A 20,289-nucleotide genomic window follows, 5' to 3' on the forward strand; every position below is an offset into this window, starting at 1 on the left:
AAGTGTGCCTTCCTGGGCTCTACAAGGGGTTCTGCACTTGAGTGGTGGCAGCGTTTACCAAGCCAAGGTCAGAGAAAAGCTATAACCTTGGGAGTGGCAAGTATTAATTTTTAGAATCCTTGCGGTTCCCCACCTTCTGCACTCTTAGTGCCAGAGTGGACAATCAGCCTTGACATGGTGACAGAGCGGTAGGATCATTTTGAACCAAAAGCACAGACCTCAGGATTTTAAAAGGACACATTTTTCCTTTCGGCTGCTTCAAAGCCAGGGAGGTTTTTTTCCCTTTCTTTTCTTTGCTGCCTGAGGGGGAACAGGCACGCCAAAAGATTAGCCTGCAAAGCCAGGGAGTCCAACAAGCAGTTTATTTTGTTTTTTCTTTTCTAGCTTCGTGGCAACAAAATAGTTAGGCTACAGTAGGGCAGCCCTGTGCATGAGGTTTCGGTTGGGCACCGAAACCCTAGAGTCTTCCCAATCTTCCCAAACCAGCACGCCATGGAGAAGAGAGACCCAGGTCAAGCCCAGTCATCCAGCTCCATGACAGAAATGCAGGGAGGTGATCGGGGACTGGAGATTTCCTCAGAGGGAATGGTCAGCCCTCCCCAACCCGAGATCCAGGTGCCAAGATGGTGGGATGATGTCCTTAACCCAGACCGAGTTCTAATGGTGGAAGACAGGAATTTCTTCCTACAGATGAAGCACTTGGAAGCGGAGGAGTCAAGAGAGGCAAAGCACTTGGAAGCGGAAATGGAGGAGAAGCACTTAGAAGTGGAGCCAGAGCTGAAGCGCATAGAGCTGGAAAGAGCTAAGCTGGGTCAGCCAGGTAGCCCTAATAGTCTTCCTCCAGGTACCGCTCCCCATTCCAAGAAATTCCCCACATACAAGGTAGGTGATGATAGAGGCCTTCTCAGAAAATTTCAAAAGGGCCTGCCTTGGTACAACACCCCTATAGACGAATAAATGGTGGAGCTGAGGCTGCAGCTCAGTGGACCCTTAGCAGAGGTGGCAGCTGAAATGCCTAAAGAACACATAAACAAGTACAAACTTTTTAAGCAAAAGGCCAGAATTCGAATGGGGCTAACGCCCGAGCATGCCCGTCAGCTGTTCACTGCCTAAGGTGGAAACCAGACGTGGCATTTTCCCGACATGCTTACACATTGTAAAAAGTTGGGATGCCTGGATATCAGGAGCAAGTGTTACATCTCTGGAAGATCTGTCTCTCCTAATGCAAATGGAGCAGTTCTTAGAGGGTGTTCCTGAGGAAATAGAAAGGTACATCCTAGATGGGAAGCCCCAAACTGTAATCGAGGTGGGGGAGATTGGAACCAAATGGGTACAGGTGGTGGAGAAGAAGAAAGCTAGTAGCAGTTGGAGCGGATACCAGAAGGGGCAATCCGAGACGACACACCACCACTGGGGTCAGCCCAAAGTCCCACCTCGCAAGGAGGAGCCCTCCACACAGCCAGGGAGACCACAGATGCCCTCTTGTCCCACCACTCCACTCTCCAACCACCAGCCTCGCCCCAGCCGACAATCAGCTGGGCGATGCTTCAAATGTAATGAGCTGGGGCATGTGAAGGCCAACTGCCCCAAGAGCACCAACCGACTACAACTCATCACCCCGGAGTCCCACCAAGAGCCCTCAGGCCCAGATGTCTTGCAAATACCCCCAGAGAGAAGGGAAACTGTAAGTGTGGGCGGGAGGAAGATTACTGCGTGGAGAGACACTGGCGCACAGGTGTCAGCTATCCACCAATCCCTGGTGGACCCCAAATTCATCGACCCAGAGGCTCAAGTGACGGTGCTATCCTTTAAGGCCAACTCTTTTATCTTGCCTACAGCCAAGTTGCCTATCCAGTACAAGGGCTGGTCTGGACTATGGACTTTTGCAGTCCAGGACGATTATCCTATTCCTATGCTGCTGGGAGAAGACTTCACTAATCTTGTGAGGCTAACAAAAAGGGTGGGGATGGTCACCCACAGCCAGGCTAAACAGGACTCCACACCAGCTTCATTCCTGAGCCTCCTACAAGGACCCAGTCTGTGTCCCCTGATACCACAGTTCCGGGAACCCAGCCAGAGGTGTTGAAACCAGACCCCCCAGACCAGAGTCTATGGCAGCAGTTGTAAATCCAGTTCCTGAAACCCAGCCAGAACCAGCCCAAGAATTGAAACTGGTGGAGCGGTCAGCACCAAAGCCTGTGCTTGCAACCCTTCCAGAGTCAGGGGAGCCAGTACTAAAGGGTGCCACAGAGCCTGCACCTCAACCAGAGCCTGAAATACCACCTAGTGCAACAGCGGAGAGTGGTTCACAGTCAACGAAAAGAACTCCATCACCTACATCGCTTCCAGTGGGACCAAGCCCAAGTCCACAACTCAACGAGGAACTGATGTCTCCAGTATCAAGGGAACAGTTCCAGGCAGAACAGAAAGCAGATGACAGAATCAAGGGAGCTTGGACGGTGGCATGGAGAGACCCACCACCTCTCAGCTCTTCTAATAGGTCTAGGATTGTTATAGAAGGAGGACTTTTATACAAGATGACCCTTTCTGGTGGGCACGAGGACTGGCATCCTCAGAGACAGTTGGTAGTTCCAACTAAGTATAGGGAAAAGCTCTTGAGCTTAGCCCACGATCACCCTAGAGGCCATGCTGAGGTGAACAGGATCAAGGACCGTTTGGGAAAGTCATTCTACTGGGAGATGGGCACGGATGTTTCTACCTATGTCCAGTTTTGTGAGGTGTGCCAGAGAGTGGGAAAGCCCCAAGATCAGGTCAAGGCCCCTCTCCAGCCACTCCCCATCACTGAGGTTCCATTTCAGCGTGTAACTGTGGATATTCTGGGTCCTGTCCCTAAGAAGACACCAGGAGGAAAGCTGTACATACTGACTTTCATGGATTTTGCCACCCAATGGCCGGAAGCAGTAGCTCTAAGCAACACCAGGGCTAAAAGCATGAGCCAGGCATTGGAGGACATTTTTGCCAGGGTAGGTTGGCCCTCCGACATCCTTATGGATTTGGGAACTAACTTCCTGGCAGGGACCATGCAACATCTTTGGGAAGCTCATGGGTTGAACCACTTGGTTGCCACCCCTTACCACCATCAAACAAATGGCCTAGTGGAGAAGTTTAGTGGGACTTCGGGGCCATGATACGTACATTCATGAATGAGCACTCCAATGATTGGGACCTAGTGTTGCAGCAGTTGCTCTTTTACCTACAGGGCTGTACCACATCCCAGTTTGGGATTTTCACTCTTTGAACTTGTTTATGGCCACAAAGTTAAGGGGCCATTACAGTTGGTGAAGCAGCAACAGGAGGGGGTTACATCTTCTCCAGGAACTAACATTTTGGACTTTATAGCCAACCTGCAAAACATCTTCAAAGACTTGCTCAAGAAAACCTACAGGATGCTCAACAAGAGCAAAAGGCCTGGTATGATAAACATGCCAGAGAGCGTTCCTTCAGAGGTGACCAAGTCATGGTCCTGAAAGCGCTCCAGGCTAATAAGATGGAAGCATCGTGGGAGGGGCCATTTATGATCCGAGAGCACCTGGGAGCTGTTAGTTACCTCATAGCGTTCCCAGACCCTACCCTAAACCTAAAGTATACCATGGCAATTCTCTAAAGCCCTTTTATTCCTGAGAAATCAAGGTTCCCCAGTTTACAGCCCAGGAGAGAGACGATGGTGAGTGGCCTGAAGGAATCTACTATGATGCAAAAAGCAACGGTGGTGTGGAAGAGGTGAGCCTTTCCATGATCCCTGGGCGTAAACAGTGACAGCAAATCCAGGAGTTGTGTACCCGCTTTGCGCCAATGTTTTCAGCCACCCCAGGATGGACAGAACGGGCGTACCACTCCATTGACACAAGTGATGCTCACCCAATTAGAGCCCAACCTTACTGGATGGCTCCGCAAGCCAAAACCGTGATAAAGAGAGAGATCAAGGACATATTACAGATGGGTATAATCTGCCCCTTTGAGAGTGCCTCTCCAGAGGTTCTGGTTCCCAAACCAGATGGGGAAATGTGCTTTTGGGTGGACTACCATAAACTAAATGCCATAACTAGCCCAGAAAAACTATCCAATTCCACGCACAGATGAGCTGTTGGAGAAACTGGGACGTGCCAAATTCATCTCCACCTCAGACTTAACTAAGGGGTACTGGCAAGTTCCGCTACATGACCCCACCAAGAAAAGGTCAGCCGGGTCATTTAGCGGTACTTGCCAGTACCCCTTGAGCCCAAATTAATGGTGTTAAATCTGCAAATGAAGTGTAGCTCTGCAGTTTGTCTTTGAAGTCTGTTTTTGAAGGGTTTTTTTGTTGAAGTATGGCTACTTTTAAATCTGTTATAGAATGTCCAGGGAGACTGAAATGTTCTCCTACTGGCTTTTGTATGTTACCATTCCTGATGTCTGATTTGGGTCCATTTATTCTTTTACGTAGAGAGGGCTTGAATAGGGACTGGCTCACTACAAAAGCAATTTTCCCTCTCTTGGTATTGACACCTCCTTATCAATTATTGGGAGTGGCCCACATTCACCCTGACTGAATTGGCCCTGTCAACACTGGTTCTCCACTTGTAAGGTAACTCCCTTCTCTTCATGTGTCAGTATATTTATGCCTGCATCTGTAATTTTCACTCCATGCATCTGAAGAAGTGGGTTTTTTACCCACGAAAGCTTACGCCCAAATAAATCTGTTAGTCTTTAAGGTGCCACTGGACTCCTTGTTGTTTTTGTGGATACAAACTAACACATCTACCCCTCTGATACTTGACATACACGTGAAATACAGATACATAGTCAATATTCATAACTTCAGATACAAAAATGATATGATACATGGATACAAATGAGCATATTCAGCAAATCATAACTTTTCCAATGACACCTTACATGACCCATCTTGTATAAAATGCATAATTATGTCATAATGTCATAATCATACAACTATGAAAAATATGGGGTGCACTGTCATAGTGTACATTTACATTTAGCCATATTAAAATGCATATTGTTTAGCAGCTTGTGCACCATTTACCAAGTGATCCAGACCTCTGTCCTGTCCTCTTCATTATTTACGACTCTTACTCCAGGGGGAATTCTGTGACAGTACACAATGCAGAATTTGTGCTGAACATTAATTCCATTGCAGAACATTTTTCCCTGGAGAATTGGTGCTATAGAGCTGCTGGCCGCCAGTAGGGGCCGCTGGACCCAGCAGTGCCTGCCTCCCCAGCTCACAAATAGAGGATACTGCCAGGGGGAAGGGAAGGGAGAGCTGGAGGGTTCCCGGCAGCTGCAGTTCTCAGCACATCCTGAAGTAAGGAGGTGGCATGCAGAAAACTCCATACAAGCCCAGTCTGACCAGCATCAGGCTGTTTTTCCCTCTGGATCCCTGGGAGGGAGGGCAGGCGGGGATGGATGGGGGTGTCTGGCACCATGGCTGGCTCTGGAAGAGCAGGGGTGGCGGGTGTCTGGGCCAGGGGATGCCCCATGGCTGGGGTCTGCAGGCAAGAGGGTGGGGGTGTCTGGGCTGGGCGGCTCCAAACAGTCCCCTCCAGTACCCCCCAAATACCCTCTCCCAGTACACACACACCCCACCAGCACCCCTTCAATTGCATCCCTCCCCTCCAGCTCCCTCTCGCCAGCGGTGTCCCCTAAAACGAGACTCAACTAAGAGACCAGAGGTGCAGATTTTTCCCTCAAGATGTGCCCAGCTAGCATGTGTGACACACCGAGACGGAGGCACCTAACAACAGCATAACAGAGAAACAGGAACTGGGTGGTCATAGCGATTTCTTTAACTCTCTACTTCTGGGGGAATCTTTTTTCTTGTCTGTATTGATACAGACATATTTGCTGACAGTATTTTGAAATAAATTACCAAAATAACTGAAACTAGCAATTATATTGTGTTATTTTGCAGAAAAAATAAAATATTGCACACAATTGAATTTTTTGGCAAAGAATTCCCCCAGTTGTTGTCATCTGCAAACTTTACCAGTGATGTCCTCCAAACTGCGTGCAACCCCTCCGTCATCCACGTATTTTATAAGCATATTGTCCACACCATTATCCAAATCATTAATGAAAATATTAAATTGTAGTGGAGCCAGAACAACCCCTACTAGATATATCCTCCCTGTTTGACAGCAAACAATTGATAACTACTCTTTGAGTATGGTTTTTCAACCAGTAGTGCCCCCACTTAACAATATTTTTATCTAGTCCACATTACTCAAATTTGCTTAACAGAATGTTGTGTGGGACTGTGTCAAGAGCTTTACTAAAATCAAGATATACTATGTCTACTGCTCCCTTCCAACCACTAGGCCAGTGTTTTTCAAACTTTGTGTCGCGGTGGCATGTCAGTCATTGGGTTGCTCTGGTAAGCACCGCCGACCGGGACCTTACAAGTCCTGTCGGCGGTGCTGCCCAGCTAAGGCAGGCTAGTGCCTTCCTGTTTCAACACTGCACTGCACCCCAGAAGCGGCCAGTAGTGGGTCCGTCTTCTAGGCAGGGGGGCCACGGGATTCCGTACACTGCCCCCCGCCCCGACTCAGCACTTCCATTGGCCAATGGGAACTGGGGGAGGCGGATGTGCGTGCCTGCGGGCTAGAGTCGTGTGCCTCTGCCTAGGAGGTGGACCACTTCCGGAGCACAGCGCAGTCCACGGTGCCAGGACAGGCAGGAAGCCTGCCTCTGCACCCCAGCTGCACCACTGACCGGGAGCCACCAGAGGTAAGTTAATGCCCCAATCCCCTGCCCCAGCCCTCCCCTCCCCCCAACCTGGAACTCCTTCCTGTACCCCAACCCCCTTATCCCCAGCCTCACCCCAGAGCATGCATCCCCAGCCAGAGCCCTGAGCCCACCCCAAACCTGGAACCCCTTCATATACCCCAAATCCCTTATCCCCATCCCAACCCCAGAACCTGCACCTCCAGCCAAAGCCCCGCCCCCCCCCCCCCACCCCAACCCTCTGCTCCAGCCAAGCCCTCCCCCCAAAACCCCTCATCCCCAGCCCCACCCCAGAGCTTGCACCCCCAGCCCAGAACTCTGACCCCCTGCCACACCCCAACCCCCTGCCCCAGCTCTGAGCCCCCCAAACCCAGAGCCCCTCCTGCACCCCAAACCTCTCATCCTCAGCCCCAGCCCAGTGCCTGCACTCCCAGAACAGAGTCCTGACCCTCTCCCACACCCCATCCCCCTGCACCAGACCAGAGCCCTCTCCCACACCCTGAGCCCCTCATTCCCAGCCCCACCCCACAGCGCTCATCCCAGCCCTGAGCCCCTCCCACACCCAAAACTCCTCATCCCATGTATACTGGGCTGCAGGCATCAACAATTTTCTTCCCCAGAAAAAGAGTTTGAAAACCACTGCACTAGGCCAGTAACCCTGTAAAAAAAGAAATTTTTGAATCGGCATGATTTGTTCTTGACAAATTCATGTTAGCTACTGTTTATCACTATTATTTGCTAAGTACTTACAATTTTATTTTTCCTTAATAATTTGTTCCAGTACTTTTCAAGGTCTCAAAGTTAGGCTGACTGGTTTATAATTCTCTGGGTCCTCTTTGTTCCCCTTTTTAAAGGCAGGTACTATGTTTGTCCTTTTCCTGGGACCTCCCCCATCCTCTATTAGGTCTTGAAGATAATCACTAATACCTCCAAGACTGATTCAGCTGTTCCTTAAATATCTCAGGATGAATTTTGTGCGGGCTGGTTAAGTACAATGCATCTAACTATCTAAATATTCTTTAACCTGTTCTCTCCCCCTTGTTGTTAATAATTACGTTAAGCGTCTCATCGCAATTCACTCTTTTAGCAAATCAGAAGTAAAATCAGCATTAAAAGGTTTACCCATCTTGGTGTTGTTCTGTTAGCTCTTTGCCCACTAGGTAGTGGGCCTACACCTTCCTTCAGCCTTCTCTTGCTCCTAACCTATGTTAGACCCTCTTCTTATTGCCTTTTCTGTCAATTGCTACGTGCCACTCAGGTTGTGCCCTGGCAAGAAGCAGGGTGCTGATACTACAGCAATTCTGGCCCCAAAGTTGTGGGGGACTGAAAGCTGGGGTGCCCTTAGTCCCTACAGCCCCCAGCCACACTGCAACCCAGCCCCCAAACCCCACTGCCCCGAGCAGGGGGTGCCCCAGCAGCACCTCAAACCCACCCAGCCGCCCGCAACCAACCCACCCACCCAGTCCCCTGGTCAGAGCCGTCAGCTCTGCCCCATCACCCCAGCCGCCCTGCCCCCCACCTCCGCTCTGGTCCCTCCACACCTTCCCCTGTGAGCGTGGCGGGGCTCCCAGAGCTCCCTGGGCGCTGCCGCGGCCCGCACCCAGCCCGGCGACGGGCGCGCTGAGGCCCGGCGGTGGCAGCCGAGGCGCGAGGCCGGCGCGTGCCGAGGGCGGCTGGGCCTCGCGGCCGGCGCTGATTGGCGGCCGCCACGGTTGGGCGCGGAGCTCGCGCGGCGGCGGTTGGTTGGGCGTGACGCGCCCCTCGGCCCCGGCCCGCCATGGAGGAGCCGCTGCTGGTCGCCCCCATCAACCCCAACAACTTCCCGGCCAAGCTGTGGCGCCTGGTGAACAGCCCGCGGTTCCGCTCCATCCGCTGGGACACCCGCGGCGAGGGGCTGCTCATCGACCAGCCGCTCTTCGAGGCCGAGCTGCTGGGCGCCGGGCCGGGCCTCGGGGCGGGGCCGGGGGGCGACGGGGGCGCGGCCGCCTCGGCCGAGCTCTTCAAGACCACCAACTTCACCAGCTTCATCCGGCAGCTCAACCTGTACGGCTTCCGCAAGGTGGTGCTGGGCCCGCCGGGCGGCTCCTCGGCCGCGCCCGCGCCCGGGCCCGGGCCCGCGGGCGGCGGCGCCTCCGGGCCCCTGCACCACTTCCACAGCCCGCACTTCCGCCGCGACCGCCCCGACCTGCTCGTCCACCTCAAGAGACTCACCAGCGCCAACAAGGCCAAGCTCGCGGCCGGCCTGGAGGTGACCAGCCGCCCGCCCAACCGCTTCCAGCGGCTGCTCAGCACCTCGCTGCACGGGGAGCCGCTCGCGTCCCCGCCGGGGCCCGGCAAGGCCGAGAAGCCCGGTGAGGCGGGGGGCGGGCAGCGCCAGGGGCACGTGGTCGCTGCGGGCGGTGCGTGGAGAGTGTCCGCTCAGCAACGGGGCACGTGGGGAGGGCCAGGTGGGTCAAGATAGTTACACGGGGGCAGTGGGCCTCATGGTAGCAACATACCTTTGGCCTCCCTCATCTGACTGGTTGTTTAGACCGCTACTTAGTTCCATGAAGTTGGGAGAACCTGTGCCAAGAGAGGTGATGGTTTTGAGGGACTAGTGAATTGGGCAATCTGAACAGTTTTAGGGTTCTCCAGCGTGTTTCTGTGCTGAAAATAAAAACTGTACTTTATCAATTGGTGTTTCTGTGTATTCAAACACCTGTCTGCAGACTAAAATCCCTATCATATCCATAAGCAGGAGTAGCTTTATGCACATGATGTTAGGTTCAGGATCATTTCTCATGTACATAAAGTTACTTGTATGTAGACTGATCTACAGGATAAAAAAGATAAGTTTTTATACTGTTATCCCTGCAGAGCTTTCACAGATGGATCTGGATTCTTTTCTTTCTTACGCATTGTGTGTCTTGCTTGCTAAGTTCCAGGTACACGTGTACAACCTCTTGTCTTCCATGAGTTGGTCTGAATGATAGCTAGGAGTGTGATGGCCATTTTGTGCTAAGGAACACAGATGCTGGAGTAATAATTCTGCAAAATCTCTTAAGGAGAATTAAAAGCTAAATAATTTTCTTGAGAGGAATGAATGAGTTAGGTGGAGGTTAAATGGCATACATATGATTTGAAATCAGTCAGCAAATAGGAATCAGAAATCTTATTTTCCTCAGATCTTCTAAAGGGAGTTATTCGCTGTCCAAGTGAAGTTTTGAAGAGCTCCCCAATTCTTGCTTTTTCCACCCCCCCAAAGATGACCGGCAAAGGTGAAAAAAATGGGTGGTTTTGATGTGCAAAGAAGGCTTGAACTTCTTTTGGTTGAAGTTTTTTGTTTTGTTTACAATATAAATTGAAAACTTGTTCATCCTGTGTTTTCTGGAAGACTCAATGGACAACTGGAAAACTGATAGGATTACAACACCTTAGGTACCCAGGAAGTAAAACTTGAGAAGGGAAGGAACTCCTAAATTAAACTTCTTGTTTAATTTTTGTTTTGTTTAACATAAAAGATCTTTGTTAAAGATTTAAAAGATAGAAGGAACCATTGTAATCATCTAATCTGACCTCCTCTATAATACATCATGGAATTTCACATCATAATTCCTGCATCAAGCCCATGACTTGTGGGTTGAGTGCTCTTGTCCTTTCAACTAAGGACTGAGAGAGTTCCCACTGCAGATCTCTGGTTCTCCAAGAGCACCTCCAGAAAAAACAGGGAAGGCAAAGCTGGATAATCTTGATTTTCCCCCCCTCCCCCAAGGTAATAAATAAACAGGATAAATACTACTTGGGTTTTCTGTGTACATCATAAAGAAATAATAAAAGGGCACAGACAATCGCTAAAATCCTCCCATTCTTTTCTATCCTTACTACTAAAATATTTTTTCCAAGCTGTTTTTTCAGAGGCTTATAATTCTGCAAGTCTGGGTGGATATTCATAAGGGCAACAAAAAACACCTGTCTTACCTCAAGGTATTCCTCCACCTGAACAAATTTCAAGTTCCTAAATTAAAGCCTGGGCACGCTAGAAGCTCTAAACAAAAAACTTGCTTTGCTTGAATTAAGATTCTTAGTACATTTCCTCCTGTCCTCATTTTTGTAAATGACTTAGAGGAGGTTTTGGAACAAATTGATAAACTAGATAGTAATAAGTCACCAGGACCAGATGGTCTTCACCCAAGAGTTGTGAAGGAACTCAAATGTGAAACTGCAGAACTACTAGCTGTAGTTTGTAACCTATCATTTAAATCGGCTTCTGTCCAAATGACTGAAGGATAGCTAATGTGACACCAATTTTTAAAAAGGGCTCCAGAGGTGATCCAAGTAATTATAGGCCGGTAAGCCTGACTTCAGGACCAGGCAAACTGGTTTAAACTATAGTAAAGATCAAAATTGTCAGACCTTTAGATGAACCTAATTTGTTAGGGAAGAGTCAACATGGTTTTTGTAAAGGGAAATCATGCCTCACCAATCTACTAGAATTCTTTGAGGGGGTCAACAAGCATGTGGAGAAGGGGGATTCAATGGATATAGTGTGTTTAGATTTTCAGAAAGCCTTTGACATGGTCCCTCGCCAAAGGCTCTTACGTAAGGTAAGCTGTCATGGGATAACAGGGAAGGTCCTCTTATGGATTGGTAACTGGTTAAAAGATAGGAAACAAAAGGTAGGAATAAATGGTCATTTTTCAGAATGGAGAGAGGTAAATATTGGTGTTCAACAGGAGTCTGTACTGGGCCCAGTCCTATTCCACATATTCATAAATGATCTGAAAAAAGGGGTAAACAGTGAGGTGACAAAATTTGCAGATGATATAAAACTACTTAAAATAGTTAAGTCCCAGGCAGACTGCGAAGAGCTACAAAAGGATCTCTCAAAACTGGGTGACTGGGCAACAAAATGGCAGATGAAATTCAATGCTGCAAAGTAATGCACATTGGAAAACATAATTCCAACTATACATATAAAATGATGGGATCTGAATTAGCTGTTACCGCTCAAGAAAGAGATCTTGGAGTCATTGTGAATAATTCTCTGAAAACATCCACTCAGTGTGCAGCGGCAGTCAATAAAGAATGTTGGGAATCATTAAAAAGGGGATAGGTAATAAGACAGAAAATATCATATTGCCTCTATATAAATCCATGGTACGCCCACATCTTGAATACTACATGCAGATGTGCTCGCCCCATCTCAAAAAAGATATATTGGAATTGGAAAAGGTTCAGAAAAGGGCAACAAAAATGATTAGGGATATGGAACAGCTGCCATATGAGGAAAGATTAATAAAACTGGAACTTTTCAGCTTGGAAAAGAGACGAATAAGGGGGGATATGATAGAGGTTTATAAAATCATGACTGGTGTGGAGAAAGTAAATAAGGAAATGTTATTTACTCCTCATAACAGAAGAACTAGGGGTCACCAAATGAAACTAATAGACAGCAGGTTTGAAACAAACAAAAGGAAGGTTTTTTTCCCCCACACACAACGCACAGTCAACCTGTGAAACTCCTTGCCAGAGGATGTTGTGAAGGCCAAGACTATAATAGGGTTCAAAAAAGAACTGATAAGTTCATGGCGGATAGGTCCATCAATTGATATTAGCTGGGATGGACAGGGATGGTGTCCCTAACCTCTGTTTGCCAGAAGCTGGGGATGGGCGATGGGATGGATCACTTGATGATTACCTGTTCTGTTCATTCCCTCTGGGGCACCTGGCATTGGCCATCGTCAGAAGACAGGATACTTGGCTAGATAGACGTTTGGTCTGCCCTGTATGGCTGTTCTTATGTAACTGTTTTTGTGGAAACTTTCTACAAAAAATTCAGCCTGGGGCAGACTTCCACCATTGAAAATTTCTACCTAAATGGTTAAATTTAGCAAAGTTTTTAAAAAAATGAAAACAAGGTTTTGTAGTGGGAAGCGTTGGACAACCATAGCTGTGGTCTCATTGCTGCCAGCTCTGCCTGTTATAAAATAAGTATCTCCTCTTTTGCATGTCATGTTTAACACCTATTCCCTGTATCACTATCGCCACCTCCTATCTACAGTCTATTCCTTAGATTGGTTAGTAGAGGTTGTGATTTGCAGCTCTCCCTTTCTACAGTGCTGATTGGGCTTCCAAAACTTACTTACAGAGAGCAAAAGGCTGGTACCGAGAGACCTGGGATGTCAGACATGGAAGCAGAGTGTTGTATTATCTAAAGCCAGTGTTTAGAGTTTATTATTAACTCTTTGGATTTTTCTCTGTTCTTTCCATCAGAAAGTTTGTGATAAAGCAATTAAGGTAAGATTGTCAAAGCCGCCTAGAGGATTTGGACACCCAGTTTCCAATGGCTTCTTTTAGGTGGCTTTGAAAATCTCATCCTAGGAATCTTGTACTCCATCTTGTCTGACATATTACTTCATGCTTGTCTGCTATACCATATGGCTTACCAAAATGCAGATTCTAAGTAACTCAGATTTGGTTTGCTGACTTACTGTGCAAAAAAACTACTTTCCATGTTGTGGGGCTGAGAACTGGCTACTGAAAAATCTTTTATTTTATTTTATTTTATTTTTTAACACGGGATTGAAATGCTGCATTGGCAACATTAAGAGACAGATATTCCTTTATCTTCGTATGGTGAAATACAATCTGTGTGTGGATTGAATGGTGTATTTTATGATCCTTTATTTATTTCATAACCATTTAATTCTAGTAAACATTTTCTTTTTAATGCAGGAGCACTGACAATAGGACAGTTTCATCGATCTTTTCGGCGAGACAGTTTATCTCCTTACTCCTATGTATCTGCTTCATCCCACAACCACAGCACTTTATCATCGAAAGGTTCAGATCGGACTCCAATCCCTCCCAGAACATGGCAGAACTCCCTTGGGATGCTTCCAGGGCAGGTGGAGACTTCCCCGACATTTTCAGACAAAGGGGTTCCATTTCCTGTACTCCAGAGGTTTCCAACAGAGGTCACGTACACTCTCCAACCCAGTGCCACGTCTATGCACATACAACAAGGACCGCAGACAATGGCCACTTCTTCCCAGAAATATAGCAACTACACACCTTCAGCACAGTACTCCCAAACCTACTACCCAACAGGTATGATAAGGGTCTAGCACTTGCCTTTCAAGAAGATATTTTAAATCAACAAATTATTTTTCTGCAATGCACTTTAATGTATACATATTAAACAAGACTTAGAATTGAAAGAAGAGTATCAAACTTAAAGGATTTCCTAACAATCCCTGGATCGGATATTTCACCCTGCTTGAAAATCTGTGCCACCATTTTTGCATTTTCTCAAATTCTTTCCTATTGAGCCATTCATATTGTAATCTCTGTGCACCTCCAGATGGAAAATGACATCGAACTCTCCATCATTCTTGTAGTACCATAGTTAAGGCTGCATGCATTCCATTCTAAGTTTTATTTTTGACTTCTTTATTCTTCTCTCCCCCCCCCCCCCCCAAAAAAAAATATTGCCTCAAAAATTCTATATGTAGAATCTTCAGAGCAGATGTTTTGTCCAGAAAGTTTGAAGCAAATTGTCTAAAACCCTTATTTGAATTACAGGAAAAGAGAAAATTTCATTTTTGTAAATATTACAAATAGAGGTATTCCATTTTGGAGCATATGTAACTCAGACTTCTGGGTTTTAAGGGTTCCAGTTTCTTGTGCTTTCATAGCCTTTTAGTTAATTGGGGTGCAAAATGCCCAAGCTACTGATCTGTGGTTCAGTCTCTTAGGTGGCTACTTAAGGAATTGTTTCAGAGATTTGAAATTGGCGGGGCACTCAGAGAGAGATACTGATCTGGGCTTTAATAGTCACAACACAGTTAAGGCATCAAAAGTATAAAAGAACGACCCGCATTATGCATACTCACAAAACTAATCTGGAACACCTGTGTCAGGTGGGGGATTCCCAGGGTTGGGGAAGTGATCCCAGGTTCCAGCCATGCACCTCTAAATAAACCCCAAACCTCCCTCTTAGGGGAGGTCGGAGTTAATCCCTGGATCAAGCACCACGGTAACAATAGAAAAACACTTTTATCTAACCCAGGCAAAGCCAGGAGTAGACTGAAGTATGGATTTCTAGCAGGAGTTATGCAGACTTCCTTGCCCTGATACAGCATGTAGCACATTCTCCCCCACCTTCGCGCCCTCCCCCCACACACTTGGCTAGACACACACAGACTCTCTGCCCCATGCCAATGCAACCCTCTCTTTCTCCTCCCCCCTCCCCACTTGGGTCACTCCAACCTGTCCGTGCACTCTGGTGCTTGTATACATTGTTCAGCTCAGACTGGTATATACAGACTTGCTGTATAGTCTCAGCTGAGTTGTCAGCTCCAGGCTGGGCATCTATAAGAGTTGCAAGCACCAGTGTAGCAGCTGGCTCTCAAGCAGCTCCTCATTCAGACACTGCGCCCTGGTTTCTCTCTGCCCCAGTTCAGTGCTGCTGCTTCTCAGCTCTTTCTTTGTTCTCTCTCTACATCTTCCTGGGCTTGTTTCCTGTCCCGTCCCATCTGTTCATTGGCTCAGACCATCCCAGAAGGTCCACAGTTAATTCTGTGTCCTTGTTTTGGAGTGGCACTCTCCTACCAGTCAGGTTTGTGAAGAGTAGCAGAGAGGGAAAGAAAGAAAGGGAAAGGGGCTCTCTACTCAGTCCCATGTCTGTGATGAGGAACGGAAGGAGGAGTCCATCTTCCCTGGGGTTGGTATTAAGCTTTCCACGGTCCAACCTTCCCAGCTAAATTGGGAATATACCTTTCCCTTACACCCACGTGTGTCTGGGACCATAATTTATTAAGTGTCAGCCCTCTGCCCATGTTTGGTATTCCAGGGACCAATTTTAGGGTTCTTGCCTCTTGTATGGCCAGTTTGCATCAATACATTTAACAATGGTTTCAACATGTCAATGTAATTTCAGGTGTACCCAGAAAGTACATAATATGCTATTTTAAGCCCAGATTCTTGTTATTGTGGTTTATATGTTTATAACATGATACATATTGCTAAATCTTATGACCTTTGTGTCAACCACTCATGCTAACTATTCAGGCCTTCTGTTAAATGCCTCAAGTGTATTTCTAAGCCTGTTTTAAGACAGTCCTTCACTTTGTGTACTCCTAATTGCTTAAAAGCTATAATGATTATTCATTACTGATTTCTTAAGCATCTTAACTTTTCCTAAAGGTATAGTCCATTGCCCACATGTGATTGACTTCTCAGGAGACACACATCAGATATAGACCCAAAGCAATAAAAATACATAGAATAAGCATTATTATTAAGATAATATAAGTGAATCTTGTATATTTTAAATCCCTTAAGGAGGTAATACTAGATTTCTGGAAGTGAGCTGGCAGTGCCAATATTGAAATGTTTTGTCAGGGTAGGACGTAGAACTCTTTACACTGAACAGAGGTTCTAGACATTTGATAACTTTTCTGTTTGGATTCTTTCCAGCTGTGTTACAGTGCTGCTCACCTACGGCTCACCTAGATCCTCTTAGTGGCTGTGGCAGTCCTACAGCCTCAACCTACACACACTGCAGCTATTTCCAGGTGAGTGCACTAAGTTGAAACAAGAGGAAGCCATGTGACCTAACTTCCCTCTAAGCCACGTGGCTGCAGGCTATCAAGGGCCTTGCCCAGCCCAGCCGGAGCTGCTGCGGCCGTGGAGAGGCGCCTCTCGCCTGGCCCAGCCCAGCCGGAGCTGCCGCGGCCATGGAGAGGTGCCTCCCCCAGCCTATGATACCCATGATGGTCTTACAAAAATTTATGGCCAAATTGTGGTCTGATTAATGTAGTGGTGGAGGAGTATAAAGAGGCACTGGCTAATCACTTCATGGGTAGCAATGTAGAAGTAGGCCTGGTCTACACTATGAGGTTAGGTCAAATTTAGCTGCATTAGGTGGATTTTTGTAATGAATGCGTCTACACAACCAACCCCGTTCCGCCGACCTAAAGATCTCTTAAAATCGACTGCTGAACTCCTTCCTGACGAGGGGAGTAGTGCTAAAATCGACCTTTCTGGGTTGAATTTGGGGTAGTGGAGATGCAGCACTGTGCAGTTCGATGGTATTGGCCTCTGGGAACTATCCCAGAGTGCTCCAATGTGATGGCTCTGGACAATACTTTCAACTCTGATGCACTAGCCAGGTACATAGGAAAAGCACCGGGAACTTTTGAATTTCATTTCCTGTTTGGTCAGCGTGGGAGCTCAGCAGAACAGGTGACCATGCAGTCCCAGAATTGCAAATGAGCTCCAGCATGGAGTGAACAGGAGACACTGGATCTGATTGCTGTATGGGGAGAAGAATCTGTGCAGGCAGAACTCCGATCCAGCAGAAGAAATGCTGATATTTATGCCAAAATCACACAGGGTATGGTGGAGAGAGGCTACGCCAGGGATGCACAGCAGTGCCGCATGAAAATTAAGGAGCTCAGGCAAGCCTACCAAAAGACAAAGGAGGCAAACAGTCACTCCGGGTCAGAGCCCCAGACATGCCGATTCTATGATCAGCTGCATGGCAGTCTAGGGGAGGACCCTACCAGTACCCCAACACTCTCCGTGGACACCTGCAAGTTGGCAGCCTCAGGCAACACAGATGAAGATCTTGTGGATGAGGAGGAGGAGAATGCATAGCAGGCAAGCAGAGAATCCGTTCTCCCGGCAGCCAGGACCTTTTCCTCACCCTGGAGCCAATACCCTCCCAGGGCCTATTGTTCCCGGACCCTGATGGCGGAGAAGGCACCTCTGGTGAGTGCACATTTGTAACGACACTACAGGTGTTAAAAGCAATTGTTTAATGTTTGATTTGCCCTAAACAATTGGGATGCATTCGCAGCCAGTACAGCTGAATGGAAAAGTCTGTTTACGTGTCTGGGGATGGAGTGGGAATCCTCCAGGAACATCTCCATGAAGCTCTCCTGGAGGTACTGCAAAGACTTTCAGAGAAGGTTTCTGGGGAGAGCTGCCTTATTTCGTCCTCCGTGGTACCACACCAAGCCAGTAGCAAGTGGTCTGGAATCATTGCAGCACAAAGCATAGCAGCGAATGGTCCTGGGTTTTGGTTGCATTCATGTAACATTCGGTCTTTATTTTTCTGTGTCAGCCTCAGGACAGTGATAGTGTTTGTCACATCATGTATGTCACATAGCCGCAGTATATCACCTGGAGCAAAAAGGAAAAAAAAAAAAAAACATGGCTTATTATAGTGATAGAGTCAAGGAGCTCAACCTATTTAGCTTAACAAGGAGAGGGTGAAGGGATGACTTGATTAGTCTATAAGTACCTACGTGGGGAGCAAATATTTGATAATGGGCTCTTCACTCTAGCAAAGAAAGATATAACATGATCTAATGTCTTGAAGCTAGACCTATTCAGACTGGATATAAAGTGTAAATTAACAGCAAAAGTAATTAAGCATTGGAACAACTTACCAAGGGTCATGGTGGTTTCTCCATTACTGACAATTTTTAAATCAATGTTGGATGTTATTCTAAAGATGTGCTCTAGGAATTATTTTGGGGAAGCTCTGTTGTCCCTTCTGGCCTTGGAACTGATGAACCTAAGAAACTTTAAATATATCTAATATTGTAGTAATATTTTTCTGATTGCAGTCCACTGCATTTTGTTTTCCCAGAATCCTCCAATGCAATCATCATACCCAGTTGAATTTTTGCCGTCTAACTGGCCATGCAATACAGCTGATGAAAACAAGAAGACCGAAGTAAACCTAGAGGCTGTCTTTCAGATTGTAGATGAGATGCATTCATCCCCCAAGCTAGAGATGGTGAAGGTGGAACCTGTGGAGAACCAGTGTCCAACCCCACAGCCTAATGCAGGCCAGCAATTGATAGTTAATCCTGGGAATAATGATGCACCTTCCTCGAGTCATGCCAGCCAGCTGGAGCCTCTTACACCTGTAGGTTCTGATATTACATTTATGGTGGGAACAGATCAAGCAATAGCCTGTTCTCTGCCACAGCCTTCTGAATTTATTTATACTATCCACACCACCAAGCCTGTAGAGAATACTGCTGCACAAATGGGGCAGGAACCTGCAGCCACACAGGAAGAACATGCAAAACTGAAAGAACAGATGAGCCATGCTTCAGCTCAGTCTTCAGTGGTGTTTCTTCAGGAGGGACTGCCCTTCAGTCCACAGCAGGTATGGGGTAAAGGAACACTGCAATATGTGTTCCTGTACTACAGGATATTCTGCTGTGATAACTATACTATAGCACAGTGAGGGCCTGGTCCTACAAACTTCTTGTGTGAGTAGTCCCATTGAAGTAACTTACATAAAACTGAAAGAAACTAAAGGGTTGGCTGGATTGGACTTCTAGGGTCAGATTCCCAGCTAATGTAAATCTGCATCACTCCAGGGTGATCTGACCCTTAGTATTTACTATGTCTTATGTCAGTTAGGTCTACGCTACGGGGTTAAGTTGACCTAAGTTACGCAACTCCAGCTACATGAATAACATAGCTGGAGTCGCCGTACCTTAGGTCGACTTACTGTCTTGTCTAGACAGTGCTGGGTCGACGGGAGAAACTCTCCCATCGACTTAACACCCCCCTCTCCCCCCGAACGACAAAAGTTTTACTGATTAAAAGCGCCAGTGCGAACAGCGCTGTGTCGGCATGAGCGCTCTCCTGCCGACAAAGCCGCTGCTGCTCAGGGGGAACTTTCTCCTGCCGACAAACAGCAACTATACTGCACATCTTTTAGCGGCACGGCTGTGGCAGCACAGCCATGTCACTAAAAGGAAGGTCCTGTACACAAACCCAGTGCCGGGTTTACAGTGGCTCCATGGAGCCGGGCCCATGCTCAGAAGGGGCCCCGGTCTGCTCTGCTTGCACTGTGCCCTGAGACCCCACTGGCTCCCCCTGCCCACCACTTGCTTCTCTCAGCCTTCCTGCCAGCTGGCTGAAGGCTCCTCTCCACTCCCTGGCCCCACCCCCATGCTCCTCAGCCCCCTGGCTGGAGCCCAGTGCACCTCCGGCTCCGGGCACTCTCTGCTTCCCACCACCTGAGGGGCCCCACCTATCTCCCCAGAACTGAGCCGCCTGGGACTGTGGCAGAAGCCTGGCCAATCTCAGCCAGGTGGAGGGGGAGACAGTGTGGAGGGCTTGGCTGGGCCCCTCCAGGCAAGTGCGTCTTGAGGGACCCTGGCCAGGGCAGGTCCTGGGCTGGTTGATCACGCCGCTCCCAAGGGGCCAGAGCGATTTCCAGCCCTGGGACTGACTCTGGCTACACTGCTAGCTCAGCCTGGCAGACACAATTGCCTCCCAGCAGGCCGGTGAGTGCGGCCGGGAGGCAGGATGTGGGGAGGTGGGTCTCTTGGAGGATTGGGGGAGGGGCTGGGCTGTGAGGGGGTGAGGAAGGTGTGTGTGTTGGGGCACATGGGAGTGTGGGTGCTGGGCAGTTGTGGTGGGGCTATGGGCAGGGGTGGTGTGCAGGACACTATGCATTTGTGGGTGGGTCTTGGGGGGCGCTGGGCATAGTGGTCCGGGGGGGCTCTAGCCATATGGAGTCAGGGGAGT

The 20,289-nt window shown here is 48.0% G+C and overlaps 1 protein-coding gene across 1 annotated transcript in view; it reads left to right on the plus strand.

The window, feature by feature from the left end:
* The first annotated feature begins 8,518 nt into the window (after positions 1-8,518).
* The window catches only part of HSF5 (heat shock transcription factor 5), a 56,601-nt gene continuing 44,830 nt past the window's right edge, over positions 8,519-20,289 (plus strand). The window contains exons 1-4 of the mRNA XM_034752977.1: positions 8,519-9,092; positions 13,456-13,830; positions 16,201-16,298; positions 18,383-18,910. Of these exons, the coding sequence (XP_034608868.1) occupies positions 8,519-9,092; positions 13,456-13,830; positions 16,201-16,298; positions 18,383-18,910 (1,575 nt within the window). The remainder of the gene's footprint in view (positions 9,093-13,455; positions 13,831-16,200; positions 16,299-18,382; positions 18,911-20,289) is intronic.

Source organism: Trachemys scripta, chromosome 18, assembly GCF_013100865.1.
Source record: "Trachemys scripta elegans isolate TJP31775 chromosome 18, CAS_Tse_1.0, whole genome shotgun sequence".
NCBI classification, from domain to species: Eukaryota; Metazoa; Chordata; order Testudines; family Emydidae; genus Trachemys; species Trachemys scripta.